The sequence below is a fragment of the Gopherus evgoodei genome, chromosome 8 (genome assembly GCF_007399415.2).
Source record: "Gopherus evgoodei ecotype Sinaloan lineage chromosome 8, rGopEvg1_v1.p, whole genome shotgun sequence".
Lineage (NCBI taxonomy): Eukaryota > Metazoa > Chordata > Testudines > Testudinidae > Gopherus > Gopherus evgoodei.
The window spans coordinates 49682702-49698102 of NC_044329.1; the positions used below are offsets into that span (position 1 = coordinate 49682702).

A 15401-nucleotide genomic window follows, 5' to 3' on the forward strand; every position below is an offset into this window, starting at 1 on the left:
TCATCCCTCCCCCCCACCTCCTGCTTGCCGGCAGCCGGACCAATCAGCACCTCCCCCTGCCTCCTGCCCACCATGATCAGCTGTTTTGCAGTGTACAGGAGGCTCTGGGATGGAGCAAGGAGGAGCAAGGGTGTAGCAGGCTCAGGGGAGGGGGCGGGAGGGGGTGGGGCTTTGGGGTAAGGGGTGGAGTGGGGGCAGGGCCTGGGGTTGAGCAGTAGAAAGTTGGCACCTGTAGCTCCAGCCCCGGAGTCAGCACCAGCCAAGGAGCTGCATATTAATTTCTGAAGAGCCACATGCGGCTCCGGAGCCACAGGTTAGCCACCTCTGGTCTAAGGAGATGGGGGGCATACAACGTGTGTAAAGAGGACACAACACACACACATACTCACACTCTCTGCTGGTTTCCCCTTATATTCCTGCTGGAGTTGACAAGCCACACTCACCTTGATGAACCACCCAGCCAGCCGTTCAGCAGCCTTATACCAGGGACCACAGTAATGTTACGCCCTTGTTTTCACCATTCAAGATCCATCTCCCGAAGTCTCATGCTGCTGCCAGGAGACCTGGGCCCTTTGTTATATGCTGAGTTTCTGTGTCCTGAGTGAGGTCCATGATCACCCTTGGGGCCTCAGGGGGCATGAATGTACCCCCTTCTCTCCCCAATACAACTGATAAGCGCAGTGTGCAACAGTGTGCACCCCGAGTGGGCCCTCTTGCCCCCTTGTCCATAAGGGATTACAGCACAGGGTACATCTGGGAGTTGCCATGGGAGCAGATTACCCGAATGACTCCTGCTTTCTGCAATGGCTCAGTTGTGAGGAAGTTCCCCATACTAGCACGTGGGCGGCATCTCACAGGCACTAGGCAAAGTGCTGCCCCAATATGGCCTCCTATCTGCATGAGCCCTCTACAGCCCTGATTACCCCAGACCTCATGGCCTCAGATAGCTCATATCTCCTCCACAAGCTCTAGCCTCCTACATGACACACACACTGAGGGAGAGACAAGTGGCTCCCCCTTGTATTTTTGGCGAATGCCTTTTTTTGGCTCTCCCCTTGCAGTGCCCAAGGCCCTCTGTCAGCCTGACTGCCCCTCCACTTCAGGATGCAGCTGTGGCAGTGATGATCTCAGCAATGGAATCACCTCCAGATATTCTCCTGACTGCTGCGCCATCTTCACCAGTCTGGAGGGCTGGGCCTAGTGCTCCCATGTGTATGTCCTTGCAGGCATGCTATCAAGCCCTATTATTTGGATCTTGGGTTCGGGCCAATGAACTGCCCACTCCACATGCTTGGCTGCCCTCCAGGCACAGTCTCAGAATCGCTGATGATTATTTTCTTCCAATTGGGCCAAGATAGTAGCTACCTGCCCCTGGCAGAAGCATCTTGTGCAGAGCTCAGTACACAGCACATGTGCCTCTGCCATCAGAGCCAAAGACTCCTCTCCCAATGGGGATAGCAGCCATCTTCTGGTCCTAGTGCTTGTGCCCACAGGGGCTGAGTTCGGCTGGTCCCCTGGCAGTACACATGGGTTAATAAGTCTCTGAAGTGGCTGTTTCTGGAGCTGCTGCTGCACCTTCAAGAACCACAAAAAGAATGGTTGGTCTCAGCCTGGGCCTCCTGCTGGGCTTGTCACTCAAGGCTGCGATCTGAGCTCACTCTTATTTCTCTGCCATTTCATTACGTCATCGCCTTCTTCCTTGCCTTGTGCAGAGGGTGTCCAGGCTCCCCACTTCTGGGATCAAATGGGATGGGGAGGAGTCCCTACCCTGACCTTGACAGGGCCAAGAGACCTGGAGTAAGCTTCCAAACTCACTGACTGCGTGGGGCTGAGCCTGACTAGATGGCTGAAAAGAAAAAAAACAACAACCCACTACCATGATTGAGCCCTTTCTCAACTGGTCTAGCTGTCTCTTTAAGGCTTTTCTCCAGCACCGCCTCTATCCTGGCTGCCTAGCTGCTCCCCTGCACAGTGGAGTTAATGAGCACATGGGCTCAATAAACAGCCTTACAGAGGATCTAAACTCTGATAACAGGGTGGGTTCACAGACATGGCCGAGCATCTCTCAGAACCACGCAGCATCCAGCCACTCCAGCGCACTGCCACCCTCCCCATCACAGTCACACTCCATTCAGCAAGTCTGTCCCCTGGAGAGCTGAACCTCACGCTATCACGCCAGACTTAACTTTTAACCTTCCAGCACCACATTTACTCTCCATTACCATAATCAAATTACAATCTCAGCATTCCCATATACCAGCCACCAGACAGAGAAAGAATGCAAAGTTGACTGCAAGTGAATCATTTCCTACCTTATCAAAACCACAAATTTCTAACCAATATCTACCTCACAGTCTTAAAAACCAGTCAAATACATGCTGCTAAATAAAGCCATACACAAATATTATTGAAATGTGCACACACACACACACACACACAGAGCGTCTTTATATATATTCATAACCTTATATAAGGAAATAAACTAACAGGTCGTGGTCAGGCTGTGCATTGCAGTGTGATTTTCAGTTCTTTGACTTGTGTACTGATGATGCATTTAGACGGGTCTTTAGTGTGTTGCTCCGATTGAGAACTGTGATGGTCTTGGACTAATGCTTGGAGACTGGGTATTGTATAGAATGGGCATATTGCCCTAACTTAGGATTCCTCTGTTTTTCAGTGTTTGTGGTGCTGTGACGAAATACACTTGGGCAACTTTAACTCTAAGTTAAAGGTTTTTTTGTGGGGGAATTTCCTAGTTTTTTTTTTTTTAATAAACAATTAATTTATTTAAGCATGAGGGGCCAAACCCAGCGCCAGAGACTAGCTGAGGAGTTGGAGAGGTAAAGCGGTGAAGTACATCTCAAACAATCATATCTCCTCTTCTTAAAATTTGCACAGCCAGCAATGAGGGTGCAGCTACTTCATCCATCTGCCACGCAAAGCTTTTCATGGGAAACAGGAGGAACCTGGCCTATAATCTTTAGACATCTAGCTGGCGAAACTTTAGCATCAGCCGAAGAGGTTGCTATGGGAAGCATAAAGATTTTTAACAGAGTAGATACAATTGTTTCCCTGAGCCGCGCAGTTGCCTGAGCTCCACTCGTGACACATCCCCTGCTCTAAATCCTAGGAGGCATCTTGTTCCCCCACATCTGCTGTCTCTAGTCCACAGCCCCACATGGTTTTCTTCATGAAGACTTTGTGTGCTAAAGACATAAGGGTGGGGTTTTCCAACATGCTGAGCACTGGCCTAACTCTGCCTCCACTGAAGTCAGTGGTGAAACGTCCCTTGATTTCGTGGGGAGCAAAATCAGGCCAAGCCCAAACACCTTTGAAAATCCCACCTGAAAAGTGCTGGGTTCATAGTTTACCAGTAGAAAACGGGAGTGCCAGGGGACGGTAGTGGTCAGCGAGCACTGGACTGGGAAGGCATGGTGACAGAGCAGCATGCACCAAGGGACTTTCTGAGGTCATCAAAGGGGCCGCAATAGCAGCTCCCTTCCAGCGCAGTTTAGGATGCAGAAAGGAGGCATCTACGCTGCAAAAAAACCAGCTCGTGACTGAGAGTCTCAAAGCCCAGGTCAGCTGACTTGGCCTTGTGCTACGAGGCTAAAAATAGCAGTATGGCCATTCCTGCTCAGGCTGGGCTCCGAGACCCACCCGCTCACCAGGATTCAGAGTCTGACAGGGCCGCCCGGGAGGCGGAAAGGGGGCAAGTGGGACAATTTGCCCCGGGCCCCACGAGCCCTGGCTTAGCGGCAATCCGGGCCTTTGGCCGGCATGTTGGCAGCAGGGGGCCCTTGAATGCTGCTGAAGATGTGGAGCGACTGAAGGCCCCCCCACCAAAATGCCCCGCGAACCCTGGCCTAGTGGTGGTCCGGGTCTTCGGCGGCGGGGGGTGGGGCCTTCAGTCACTCCGGGTCTTCAGCAGCATTTCGGCAGCGGGGAGGCCCTTCAGTGCTGCCAAAGACACGGAGCGACTGAAGGGCCCCCTGCCGCCAAAATCCCGGACCGCCGCGGGGTGAGTACAAGCGCCGCAGCTCCCTCACTTTGCCCCAGGCCCCCTGAATCCTTTGGGTGGCCCCGGAGCCCGAGCCAGAATGTCTACACTACTCTTTGTAGCCCTGTAGCACAAGCCCGAGTCACTTGACCTGGGATCTGAGACTCGCTGCTGCTGCTGAGTTTTATTTTAATCTTTTGTGGTAAAGACATTCTCAGAGAGACAACAGAAGAGCAGCTCTTCTCCCGCTAACTTCCTAATGTCCAGGACTGCAGCTCAGGGAAGGAGTCTTTGCCCACAACTCAGCTACCAAAGCACTTATTTGTGGAACTAGCCGAGCCATACAGTGAAGGATGCTTTCCTCACAATGGATGCATCCTTTGACGAAGGCTGCTGTCTTTGTCAGCTTCCCAGAACTGCCTCCTCCTGCAAAACTAAGAATCTGCTATAGAACCTTCATAAAACCACACATATCCAATTCTGTCCTGCATGAAATTTCCTATCATGCACAGTGAATTCCACTGCAGAACATTTAGGTCCTGCCAAAAAGAAGTTCCTTTCTTGCAGGAAAAGTGGCATTTTGAAATGGGATTTTCATAGGAGGCCGTGGGAGTTATGCAACCTGGAATTCACTGCCATTTGGGCTCCGAAATCCTTCATGTTCCTTTGAAAATCCCAGCCTTGAGGCCTCAAGAGTGCATGTATGGATGTTTGTATCCATGCACATTCAGGTTATATAGACAGATACCTGCCACTGAAATGCATCTCTCTCTGGGGTGGAGGATAACAGCTGTTCAAGGGAGCACAGAAATACTATGCAGCAGTTATGGAAGGGCAAGGAAGAATAGTGTCTCAAACTGAACTTGTACCTGGGAGCTTGGGGAGACGGAGTATAGGTATTCAAGCTGGCGTTTGGCCAGAACATGACATTTAACTGGCCTATACTCAGGATCTCCCAGGTCAGAGTTCTGTAGTCGCTAGCCCACATGGGGAGAGCACTCTGGAAAGCAGGTCAGAGATCTACCCAGCTCCCCAGTGTGTGTGTGTGGGGGGGAGTGCCCACACTGCACCCTCCCTGTGCCTGCTGCAGTCTGCTCCGTGTGGCACAGCAGGCTAGCTCCACAGGGTGACTGGCACCCTCGGGGCATGTGGAAGAAGCAGCCCCTACATTTGTGAGTGCAGGGACTGGCGCCTTTGCAAGGTGCGGGAAGGGCTCATTGCATCCACCCTCCTGTGCTCACAGGCTGAGGACAAGACAACCCACCCCTTCGTGGCCACCAGCAGCGAAATAGTGAACATCTTGCGAGAGTCACAGCACCCCCTGGTTCAGTACTAAAAGGGGAGCTCTCCATCTACTGGGTGACCAGGATTCCTGGCTCCCCATGAAGAGGGCACTGTGCACTGCCATTGCTCACAGCCAGCGAGTCGCTCACTGGAATGGTTTAACAGAGAAAAGCTATGCTGGGGCTTTATGGACTGGAGTGTTGGTCTCTCTCCCCTCTGACTGCTCCTTGGGAATGCCATGGCACCAACCCAAGAATGCTCTGTATTAGGAGTGCCAATGACAATGTAGGATCCAGGCCTGTATTTTTGCCTGAGATAGTATTTTGGGTTTTGCTTGCCTGTTTGAATTTTTGACACACTTATATTCTTAGTAATATTTGTAAACAAAGGATAAAGACACTGTGTATATTGCTTCTGCCTAACCAGATGGGTGTGTCAGTATAACGGGAACAGATAAGAGCAGTTAACGTGTTACTCGGCATGGTGGGCGTATAATATATGAGCACACTTGAAGACTGCCTCAACTCCTATCTCAAGGCAAGCAACCAGTCAGAAGGGGCAAATGCAGATTGGCGGAAAAAGGTATAAAACACTAAAAGGCCAAAGAAATGCCTGCCCCTGATCATAGCACAACCTCCCTCCTTACCCCTCCCCTGGGGTACAAAAAAGGTGGGACAAAGATCCCAGACCCACAACCCCCAAAAATGAACCTGACCATAAGGGGTGGGACTGTGGGCATGGATTTCAGATATAATTACGCCTACTCAGGAAGGGTGGATGGGACACTGGGAAACAGGGCTCTGCAGCATCAGAGTTATGGTATAAAATGTTTGCTGGAAACTAACCCCCCAAAACATTGTATTGCCTGCACTTCGCACTTCTGCTTTCTGTCTGATGATAAGAACCAGGGGAGAAGGTGAAGGGAAAACTCTCTAACACTCTGCACTTGCCAGGCTGAGATCTCTGCAGAGTGATGAACTCACCCGAGGCAGTCCCCTCCTCTGACAAACGAGCCGCGGGAAGTGTGGCCAGAAACGGCCTCAAATGGCTGAGGGCCTCGCTCTGTGCTGCCTAGTTGGCAGATAGGGCCCTCAACTGGGACATGGGAGGCCCAAGTTCAAGTGATTCAGAGCAGAGATTTGAGCCTGGGTCTCGCACATCCCAGAGGGAGGGACTGAACCTGGTGGCTAAGCTGGGGTCACACTCACTCCACCTGTGAAACCTTCCTGAGGGCGTGTCCGTCAAACTCGATACGTTCCTGCGCAACATTTCAGTTCCGACAAAAGGGCATTTTCCAATGGAAAAAAGTTTTGTGGCGCATTTTTTGACCAGCGTCCCCGTTTCAGAGCCGCATAGCCCGGCTTTCGCGTTTATCAGTGGGAGAAGTGACTGCTCATCACCCTGTGAAACGTTGGCCATAGCCACCTTGCCATACCAGTCACAAAGCCAAGAACAGAACCCAAGAGTTCGGCTCCCCAGTCCGGAGTCCTTGTCACAAACCCAGCAGCTCCACCCTGACATGCTGGGTCCCAGATCTAGGCGTGAGAAGGCCATTCATGCTTCATGGGCCAGTCAGTCGCTGGCACCTCTGCTGCGACTGCCAACCAGGGGAACAGTCCGTGCGATTTGTGTGTGTGTTATGGACACGTGGCCACAGCCTGACAAACAACTCACCGCTGGCACTAGTTAACCCTCTTGCTAGCATATAAACACCCCTCCCTCTCAGCCCTAGATATGGCCCCCCAGCTCAGGGGAAGCGAGGGGGTACTGGGGAGGAAGGCTGCCTGGATGCATGTTTTTCTTACCTACCTGCTTTTTGACCCAAATTGGTCCTGGAACAGAGGTGCTCCAGCACTCATAACCCCCCCATCTCTGTGAACAACTCCAAAAGTCCAGCTCCTAGCACCCTAGAATCCTGGGCACTTCTAGATCCCAACCTTGCGACTCAGGCCTATCTCTACGTTACCCTAATATTTACATTTTTGTCCTCACCCCTGCTAGGCTGTGTCTTACCAGGGTTCAGACCGTGCACCACTTCCTGATCAATCCCGTTCACTTTACGAGTCAAAAGGTGACTCAATTCCAACAGCTGGGGAAGCTAACTCCACCTGGGATACACAAATCCAGATGTTTGCTCTCTGCCTCAGACATCAAACACAGGCAATAGACTTTTCGGTTGGGTCAGAGCTGATAAGGCTGTTGACAATGCACTGGGCAAAAGGGAATCCAGCTATTTTAGCTCTGCAGAGCTAAAAGAAGCAACCATTTGGGATTTGTCAGTAACGTGGCAGCTCTGACTAGAAGACACACTGGGCGCTGATCTATGGCATACACAGAGGCCCTTTTGGCTCTGTCTTGTCTACAATCATATTTCAAGACTGAGCATCCACCAGAAGACATGATGCCAAGACAGTGACGGCAGAGGCTGAAAGACCACGGTGGGGAAACTTCCTTAGTTGCATTCATCATCAAACTATGTAGTGACAGAGCTGGGCAACACACTTCCGATTATTCAGCCCCAACACCAAAATCTCTGCAAGATCAACATAGTTTTGATCCCCTGCCGCAAATGGTATCTTCAGTGGTATGAATCCCACCTGAGTTTTAACACATCCATCTCAGAGCACTTCCAGTGATGGTTTAAGCTGTGACCGGCAACGCATGGTCTCCTGTGTTGCTGGTAACTTTCCCCTAGACACTCCTACCCACAGAGTGGCAGACTGTGTGCCCCATTCACTCAGCTGCTCTCACTGCTGTGGGCAGTATCGTTCTCTGGCAGCTGGAAATTCTGTGCTGATGTGAAATGTAACTAGGTCCAGTCGAGCTCTGCTGGAGCGTAGCTACAAGCCCCAGCCTGGTGGCTTGCTCTGCCTGCAGTCAGAGCTGGACATGGTGTTCTTCTCCAATTCCTCTCTTAAAATTGCTGTGGAGCAGTAAACACCCGTCAGAGACCTCCTCAGAGGTGGCCGTGTTTCAGTGGTCGGGGGAAGGGCTTCCTGCAGAGACGGTTTGTCGAGCACTTTGGGATCCTCTGGGATGAAAGGAGGTATAGAAATTCTGTGATAATGAATGCAACGTATAGCAGCGCACTGTCAGGGATGGAAGAGACACAAAGTATTCAGGTGGGGTGGGGGAACCTCAGACAGCGAGACAAACAGAAAGATGCTTTCTCAACCTGCTGCTTGTTTGCAAATAATCTGTTCCCCACTGCCTGTCTGAGCAATGTCTCAGTGCATCCGACTGATGAGCAAGGAACACACCCGAGAAACACCACCAGGAAAAGCCACCTTTTATGCATTTTTTTTAACCATTAGCCAACTTACCATCCCCACATAACACCACTCCGTTCCCCAACCCCTTTGGGCCAAATCCTCCTCCTCTCCCCCCAAAACCAGCCATCAAATCCCCTACGCCCCTGAACTGAAAGTGGAGACATATCGCACAGCACCCGTCTGTGTCACCACAGATTCTGTCTTTCTAACGTGCTGTCAAGGGTCATTTGGGGCCCCCCCGCCAGTTCTGCTGCTGGCCTGTAGTACCTGGCTGAACAGAGTGGGGGTGCTTTACCAGGCCCTGGGGCTTGTATTTCGCTCTTGAGACTGCTCTCCCTTTGTTATCCTCCACCCCACCTTAATAGCAACTCCCCCAATATTTTGACTTAACCCAGAATGCTGCTATTTTCAAATACTTCCCTGGCTTTAACAAGCTCAGCCTCTCCTCAGGGGTACTTTAATTTATACAAAAGTATCATATCTTATCACGATCAGCCTCTGATTCAGTTACTCTTCAGTATTAAAAAGCCAGAAAGGGAATAAATTCAGCGAACATAGAAATTAATGTGCAACGATGGGATCTTTCATCTGGCATTTTCGAGCACAGTTTTTGCAATGGGCTTATGTAATCAGACATAATTATCTGCACATGTTCAGTTGCATTACTTCACAAAGCCGCCTGGCTCTGCCTCGTGACGTCAGGTCTCTGTGCTAAGCCTTAATGTCCCTTTTTCTCAGCACAGCTGAATTAAAAGGGAGATAAAAGCAATGAGCCAAGCCTTCCGCCACGTTTCTCTCCATGCATGGTGGCGTTCTCTCTCTACATCCCTGCTTTGGTGGATTTTATTTATTTATTTCGGCCATCCCAATGACATGCAGGTCTTGATTTGCTGCCTAGCGCTGGGAAATCTCTAATTTCAGCCAGTGTTTGGCTCTATAAAGGAAACAAGTGGGATCAAACCAAGGGGCTTCCTTTTGTGTGAGCTGGTCACAGACTGAGAGATGGGAGATGGCTGGATGCCACGTCCCACCTGAGCGCCCCAACGTTTGGGTTTGAAAGCCCTTCTGTGTGCAGCTTCACAAAATGGAGAGAAAGTGAGTGAGCCCAAGGAGGCTGTTTTAATGCTTCCACTCATATCATATCTTGTTCCCGGCGCCTTTGTTTCAAAATGACGTGAACTCATGGCGAATGCCTGGCAGGGCCAAGGGTGTCCTGCCGATTCCCCGAATGAAGGTGGCTAGTTTGGAACAGATCCCCTTGGGTGGACTGTGTATGGATCCGGAGGGCTATCTGGAGAGACAGGGAAGGGTCTAAACCCTTCACCTCTCCTCTGCCCCCACCGCCAATGGATTGCTTTGCTCTCCCTCCCTCTTTTCCCAAGTCAGATACACCAAAAACAAAAACCACATTGCAAACACGTTTCCCTCTTCCGAGCATCCCCCGCCTGATTTCATGACCTCTAAAAGGTCCAGAAAAAAACAAAACAACCACTCCTCGAGAACAGCCTCCTTTTCCAGGCTGCCCTCTTGTCCCCGCTTGCTGTCACTGCTGCTGAGATGGCGGACGATTGATCTGAGAAATGAAGTTGGATTGCTGTCCCGAATCTACACTCGGTTCTCCTTGTGTCTGTCTGATCGATTTCACTCTGTACGACACAGCTTGTCGCTATGAATTTTCATGCTACTCGGGAGCCGCCAGCGCACTCAAGAACAAGTAGAAGATGTTTTTTACCCTCCCCCCGTTTTTTATCATCATCATCATCATCATCATTGTTTTTTGGCTTTAGACTCCGACTAGGGGAAGGGTTATTTTTGGACTATGGCTCTGTCCATGATGGGCTCTGTCCATTGGCCTCCTTGTGGAGATTTCTGGCTTGTGGTGATATTCTCTACCACTGTTCTACTAGGTGTCACCTGTTTAGCAGCTCCTCTCAGCTGAACGCATGTGGCCGCAGGTGCCTTGCAAACGCTGATCGTGGCTGACAGGCCTAGACGCCAGCTGCCTGCATGAAGCCTGCCCAATCGCCACTTTTTGTGGGCAGAACTCTGCCGTTGGCGTGACCGATACAGAAGCAATAAATTAGGTGACCGTAAAGCTAAGACAAGTGCTACTAAGTGGCATTCTGAGCCCTATGGCTTTGAAATAATTGGGAGTGAGAGAACAAAAATGAAACACAAAAAAAAAGAAAAAGAAAAACAAGCCTATTTTTCTTACACTGATGCCCTGCGGACTATACATCTGACTTGCTGCGAGCCCGTCATTGTATCCTCCTGTCTGGCTGATAACATGGCGAAGGGTATCCACCTAAACAGACCAACAACAACAAAAAAGAGAAAATTAGAGACAGAGAGAGATTATTAGGCAAAGCCACTCTGGTTTGTATTTCAGCATGTTATCAAAAACCCAAACATCGCGATCATTTGCAGGGAGGCTTTTGGGACGGAAGATGGAGGACGTCCTCCTCCCGCCCCTCCCTCCCCCGGTCACCCCCCCCCCCCCAGCATTGTCACTCTCGGTTGTCAGTTCTGAGCATTGCAACAAAGACAGTGGGGAGGAAAGAAAACTCAAGGGGGGGTGGTCAGTTCCTTGCTGCAGCTAACTCACTGATTATGCACAGGAAGGCAACTCTAGCTCCCCTTCCCTCTTTCTGCCCCTCCATGCTTTAACCCGCTGGCATGCCCATGTCAACCGAAGAGACGCAAAGTCTAGGTGAGCGTCATTCATGTGACTCCTTTGCTTGTTTCCAGAGGGCACAGAATGTGTGCAAACTTACCATGGCAATAGATCACCATCCCTCCCCTACCTTGCCTTGCTGCTCCCCTCCCCCAATTACCATCCTAAGCCACAAGCTGGCTGATGCCCATCAATGACACCTTGCTCTTCATCCAGGGTGACAACAGGGATGGTTTAGAAACTGTCTTTGCCAGTGTGGAAATGTTTGAGTGGGCGTCACCTCCTGCCAGCTGCAAAACCCTGACTGCCTACTGGACCCATGGAGTTGTATGGGGTGGATGGGAAGCAAGACGTCTATAGAAAATGTTATGTGCATCTAAGATAATTAGCGGGCATGACCGCTGTTGTCCAAAGCTGTTGACGCTCCTGAAATGATGCCCAAAGCCCTTCCCTGTCTCATCAGACTCGAGAGGGGTTGCATGGCTGCCTAAGCCTGCGCTGTTGGTTGTTAATTAAAACAGGGCGTATTTGTACATTTCAGCAGTGCTCTCCTTTCAGCAGAAACCGAGCTTCAGCATCAAATGAACGAGTGGAAGCCTTGCAAATGAGATGCCATTACGAACATCTGGTCCCGTCCCTTGAAAGATAAAGCAAGCGAGCTAGACCTTGGCTAATTTCATTTGAGCACATGCCTGTTCTTTTAAACCTCTCCTAACGCAAACTAACAAGCCAGAGCCAAATGCATTCACAAAGTGTGGGCAAGATTCCCCAAGACAATGGTTTTTTTTTTTGGTTTGGTGGGGGTCGGGAGGTTTTTCCTGTTGGTTTGTCTGATTGGTTTGTTTGCACCATTTCAGATTTCTCTTTTGGGACCGGACTGGGAAATGCCAATACAATCAAGGGCTCTTCCAACACTAACGCATTCACTGGCAGCACATCGGATGGGTCCCTACCTGTGACTGCACGTTGGCTCCAACCTGGGCCCCTTGGTAAGAATCCCCATTGAGTGACTGCACGCTCATGAACAAATCTCCAGAGTTTGACATGTTAAAAGAACTGGAAGAACCTGGAAAGGAAAGAGTGAGGCACCTGAATCATAGAAAGGAAAAGGATCCACCCCGCAACTCTCAGCCAAGAGGAAGGAACGACATGCAAAGCAACCCCAAAACGAAAACAAAACACACAGTAGGTTAGTAGTATGAAGAACAGAGCAAGCAAAACAAACAAACAAAAAAAAAAGGGTGCAAACTTGAGATTATACAAAGCCACACATCATTACATCTCAACATAAGGCTTGTCCTTTAACAGCTTCCCAACTTGGGGGGTAGGAGGTGGCTATTTTCAAAACCCAGCCTAGGGGACTGGGATGCCCAATTCCCATTCATCTAAGTACATCCAAATCCTTTAGCTGCACAAAACTTCCTTAGCGCATAAAGGGCAGATTCTTTACGCGCCCCTGGGACAGAACTCCCACAGATGTTCATAGAAGGTCTGCTGTTGAGCCGAGTGTGGAATGTGCTTTCCAGGAGGTTAGGTTATAAAAGAAGGTATGCTGCTCCCTCCACAATAAATCCATTACTGGACAACTTCATCAGGTGGGGCTAGCAGCCATCTATGAGCGAAGGTTCACGAGGACGGGAAGGCATCGCATAGCTTTCTCTTAACATCCTTTGGCACCCCACACTTCCATTCTGGCAGATTGTAGTCATTGGTTAGGCAACACAAGCACCCACGATGGACCATCAGAGGATCTCCTACCCCTTTCCATGCCAGCTGCCTAGCAACAGTGAACTCTGCAAGCAAATTACAGATCAGGGATCCCTCCGCATGCACTAGTCGCCACTGCTAATAATAGAGACAATTGGGTGAGCCAGAAAAATGTCTTTGCAGAAACAAGGTTTTCTGCTTCCATCTCTGAGGCACCTGACCACCTCCCCTGCCCACTGACCAGAGGAAACAAAACCACTGCACAACTGGAACGCGTGGAAAAAATGGTTTCCCGGGATTATTTTGAAACTCTCGTGCAGCTCAGCGCATTAAGTGTGAGAAAGCTCAACGTGCAAGGTTGGGTTATAAACATGACGTTCGCCTGGCAAGGGGGAGACTTCAAGGGCCCAGGTCAGCTCCACTGCACTGATCCAACCCCAGGCTGCTCAAATTTCAATCCCCACCCCCTGCAAACCCAGATCAGCAACCATCGTCTTGGAGGAATTGCCCAGCAATGAGTCATGCGTAAGCTCTGAAACAAATCGACAGCCCAGGTCCCTCCTCCTGTCATGGAGAGGGAGTGAATAATCCCACCCAGGGAGGCTCTTCTGATGGAGCCTGCTTCCGAGAAGGTGACAGGAAGTCAATTGGTGAGAATTTGGCCTATGCAGGTGTTAGCTCTTGGAGTGTCTCTTCACAAAGGCCTCCTGTATGTGACTGTAGAAGATCTAAAAATTAAGGGGTGCCAGGAAGATCACTCAGCTATAAAAGCCTGACCTAAAGTCCACCATAGCCAGCAGAAAGACTCTCCTTGACATTGGTGGATCAGACTCTAAATGTGCTTGGAAAGAATACAGCCAGTAAAGGCTACAGTGACCGTATTGCTGTGAAACACTGCCCAGTATGTTGCAGAGAATAATCCAAGAATAAGAAACAATAGGAACAACTCAGCCGATAGCAGTACTGAAACCTCCACATCTCTTGCTTAGCAGGCAAAGAACTTCCATTTCCATTCTGCACCGGGGTTATTATTTGAAAGGTAAAAGTATATGATTACTTTGCATTCATATCATATCTTTCCTCTGAGAATTGCCAAGCACTTTGCCAACCTCAATTAATTTAGCCTCACACGTGGTAGGAGAGAATTGTTATTTCCCCTTTAACAGCTGGCACAGAGAGGTGAAATGATGTTCTCAAGGGCATGCAGCAAGTAAGTGGCAGAGACAAGAGCAGAACCCAAATCTCTGCTGCTGCTTCCTGCACTAACCACTAGACAACACTCCCTCTCCAAGTGGCAAGGGATTATTCTATCTCCACCAGGGCAACTATTTTATTCCACACCCCGCCACCACTGGTTTAAAATAAATAAATCAATAAATACTACATACACCTCACTGATATTTGATTGAAAGTTAACAAACCAGACAGTAGAATGGAGAAAAATAAAATAAACAGCTGCAAACTCTAATTCTGAATAGCGGCAGTGTCTTGGCAATCATGAGGGTGCGCGAGAGGCCATTTGGAAGATATACACTGCTACTGGCACAGAGTCTTCTTACAATAGATGTGCCTACATAAATGTTAAATATGTCTTGCTCCTGATGGAGATGCAACCATAAATATGCGCATACCAAATGTGCTGCATGTACGGATGCATTTGCATCAGAGCAGTAATTGCCGAGATATCCCTTTCTGCTGTCGGTAGTGCTGTTTCAGCATTCTGCTGTCTATGTACAAGTCATGTGTGAAAATGATGAGCCCAGAGTCTTGGAGAAGCAGCTGAGAGAGGCTAATATACTGGTGTGGGAGAGGTGGAAAGAAGTGCCATCAGAATGAAGACTCCAGCGGCATCCATGAGGTTAGGAGGTACTATCTAAATGCACCAATCAGAAGAGGCTCCATCACAGATCTAATCTGTCACTCTAAAGGTCCCATGTTATGGGGCTCAAGCTTTTGAAGTGTCACCGCAGCCTGATCTGGGACTCCACAAGACTGAAATGTAACAACGGACGTTTAGCTTGTAAGTTCTTTGGGGCAGGGGTCTTTGCTTTGATACATGTTCATACAGATTCTAGCACAAAGAGTCCCTGAGCCCTGCATGGGATTCTTGGGTGCTATCCTAACACAAACCATAACACTAATTAACAGGAAAAGCACCTGTAGCAGCTGCTGCTGTTTAGCATCTGTGCTTTATCAGATGATAACCCAAGACTTTTGCACCACTCGTCCCTTAGCTGGCTTCCCATCAGTAACATCCCAGTTCCATTCTCTTCATTGGCTTCCCATCCATTCTCTCTTCTTCCATCGCTTTCACTGGCTTATTTCCCACAATGACTGAAGTGTGTGGTGGAGGTTATGGTCACCGTTCACACACCCATGAAGAGTACTGCCTCCAAGGAGGATGATGAACTGTGATCTGAGGAGGTACCACTAGTTGCAATGGGAGGAAAATAAATATTAAATT

The 15401-nt window shown here is 49.6% G+C and overlaps 1 protein-coding gene across 4 annotated transcripts in view; it reads right to left on the reverse strand.

Annotated features, from left to right (window-relative positions):
* Positions 1 to 15401, reverse strand: part of PBX1 (PBX homeobox 1) — a 259367-nt gene that overhangs the window by 13501 nt on the left and 230465 nt on the right. For 3 of the 4 annotated variants that reach the window (XM_030572630.1, XM_030572628.1, XM_030572629.1), the window contains exons 7-8: positions 12184 to 12296; positions 10772 to 10861 (exon numbers count right to left, since the gene is read on the reverse strand). In XM_030572630.1, the coding sequence (XP_030428490.1) occupies positions 10772 to 10861; positions 12184 to 12296 (203 nt within the window). The remainder of the gene's footprint in view (positions 1 to 10771; positions 10862 to 12183; positions 12297 to 15401) is intronic. The other variant, XM_030572631.1, reaches the window with a different exon arrangement.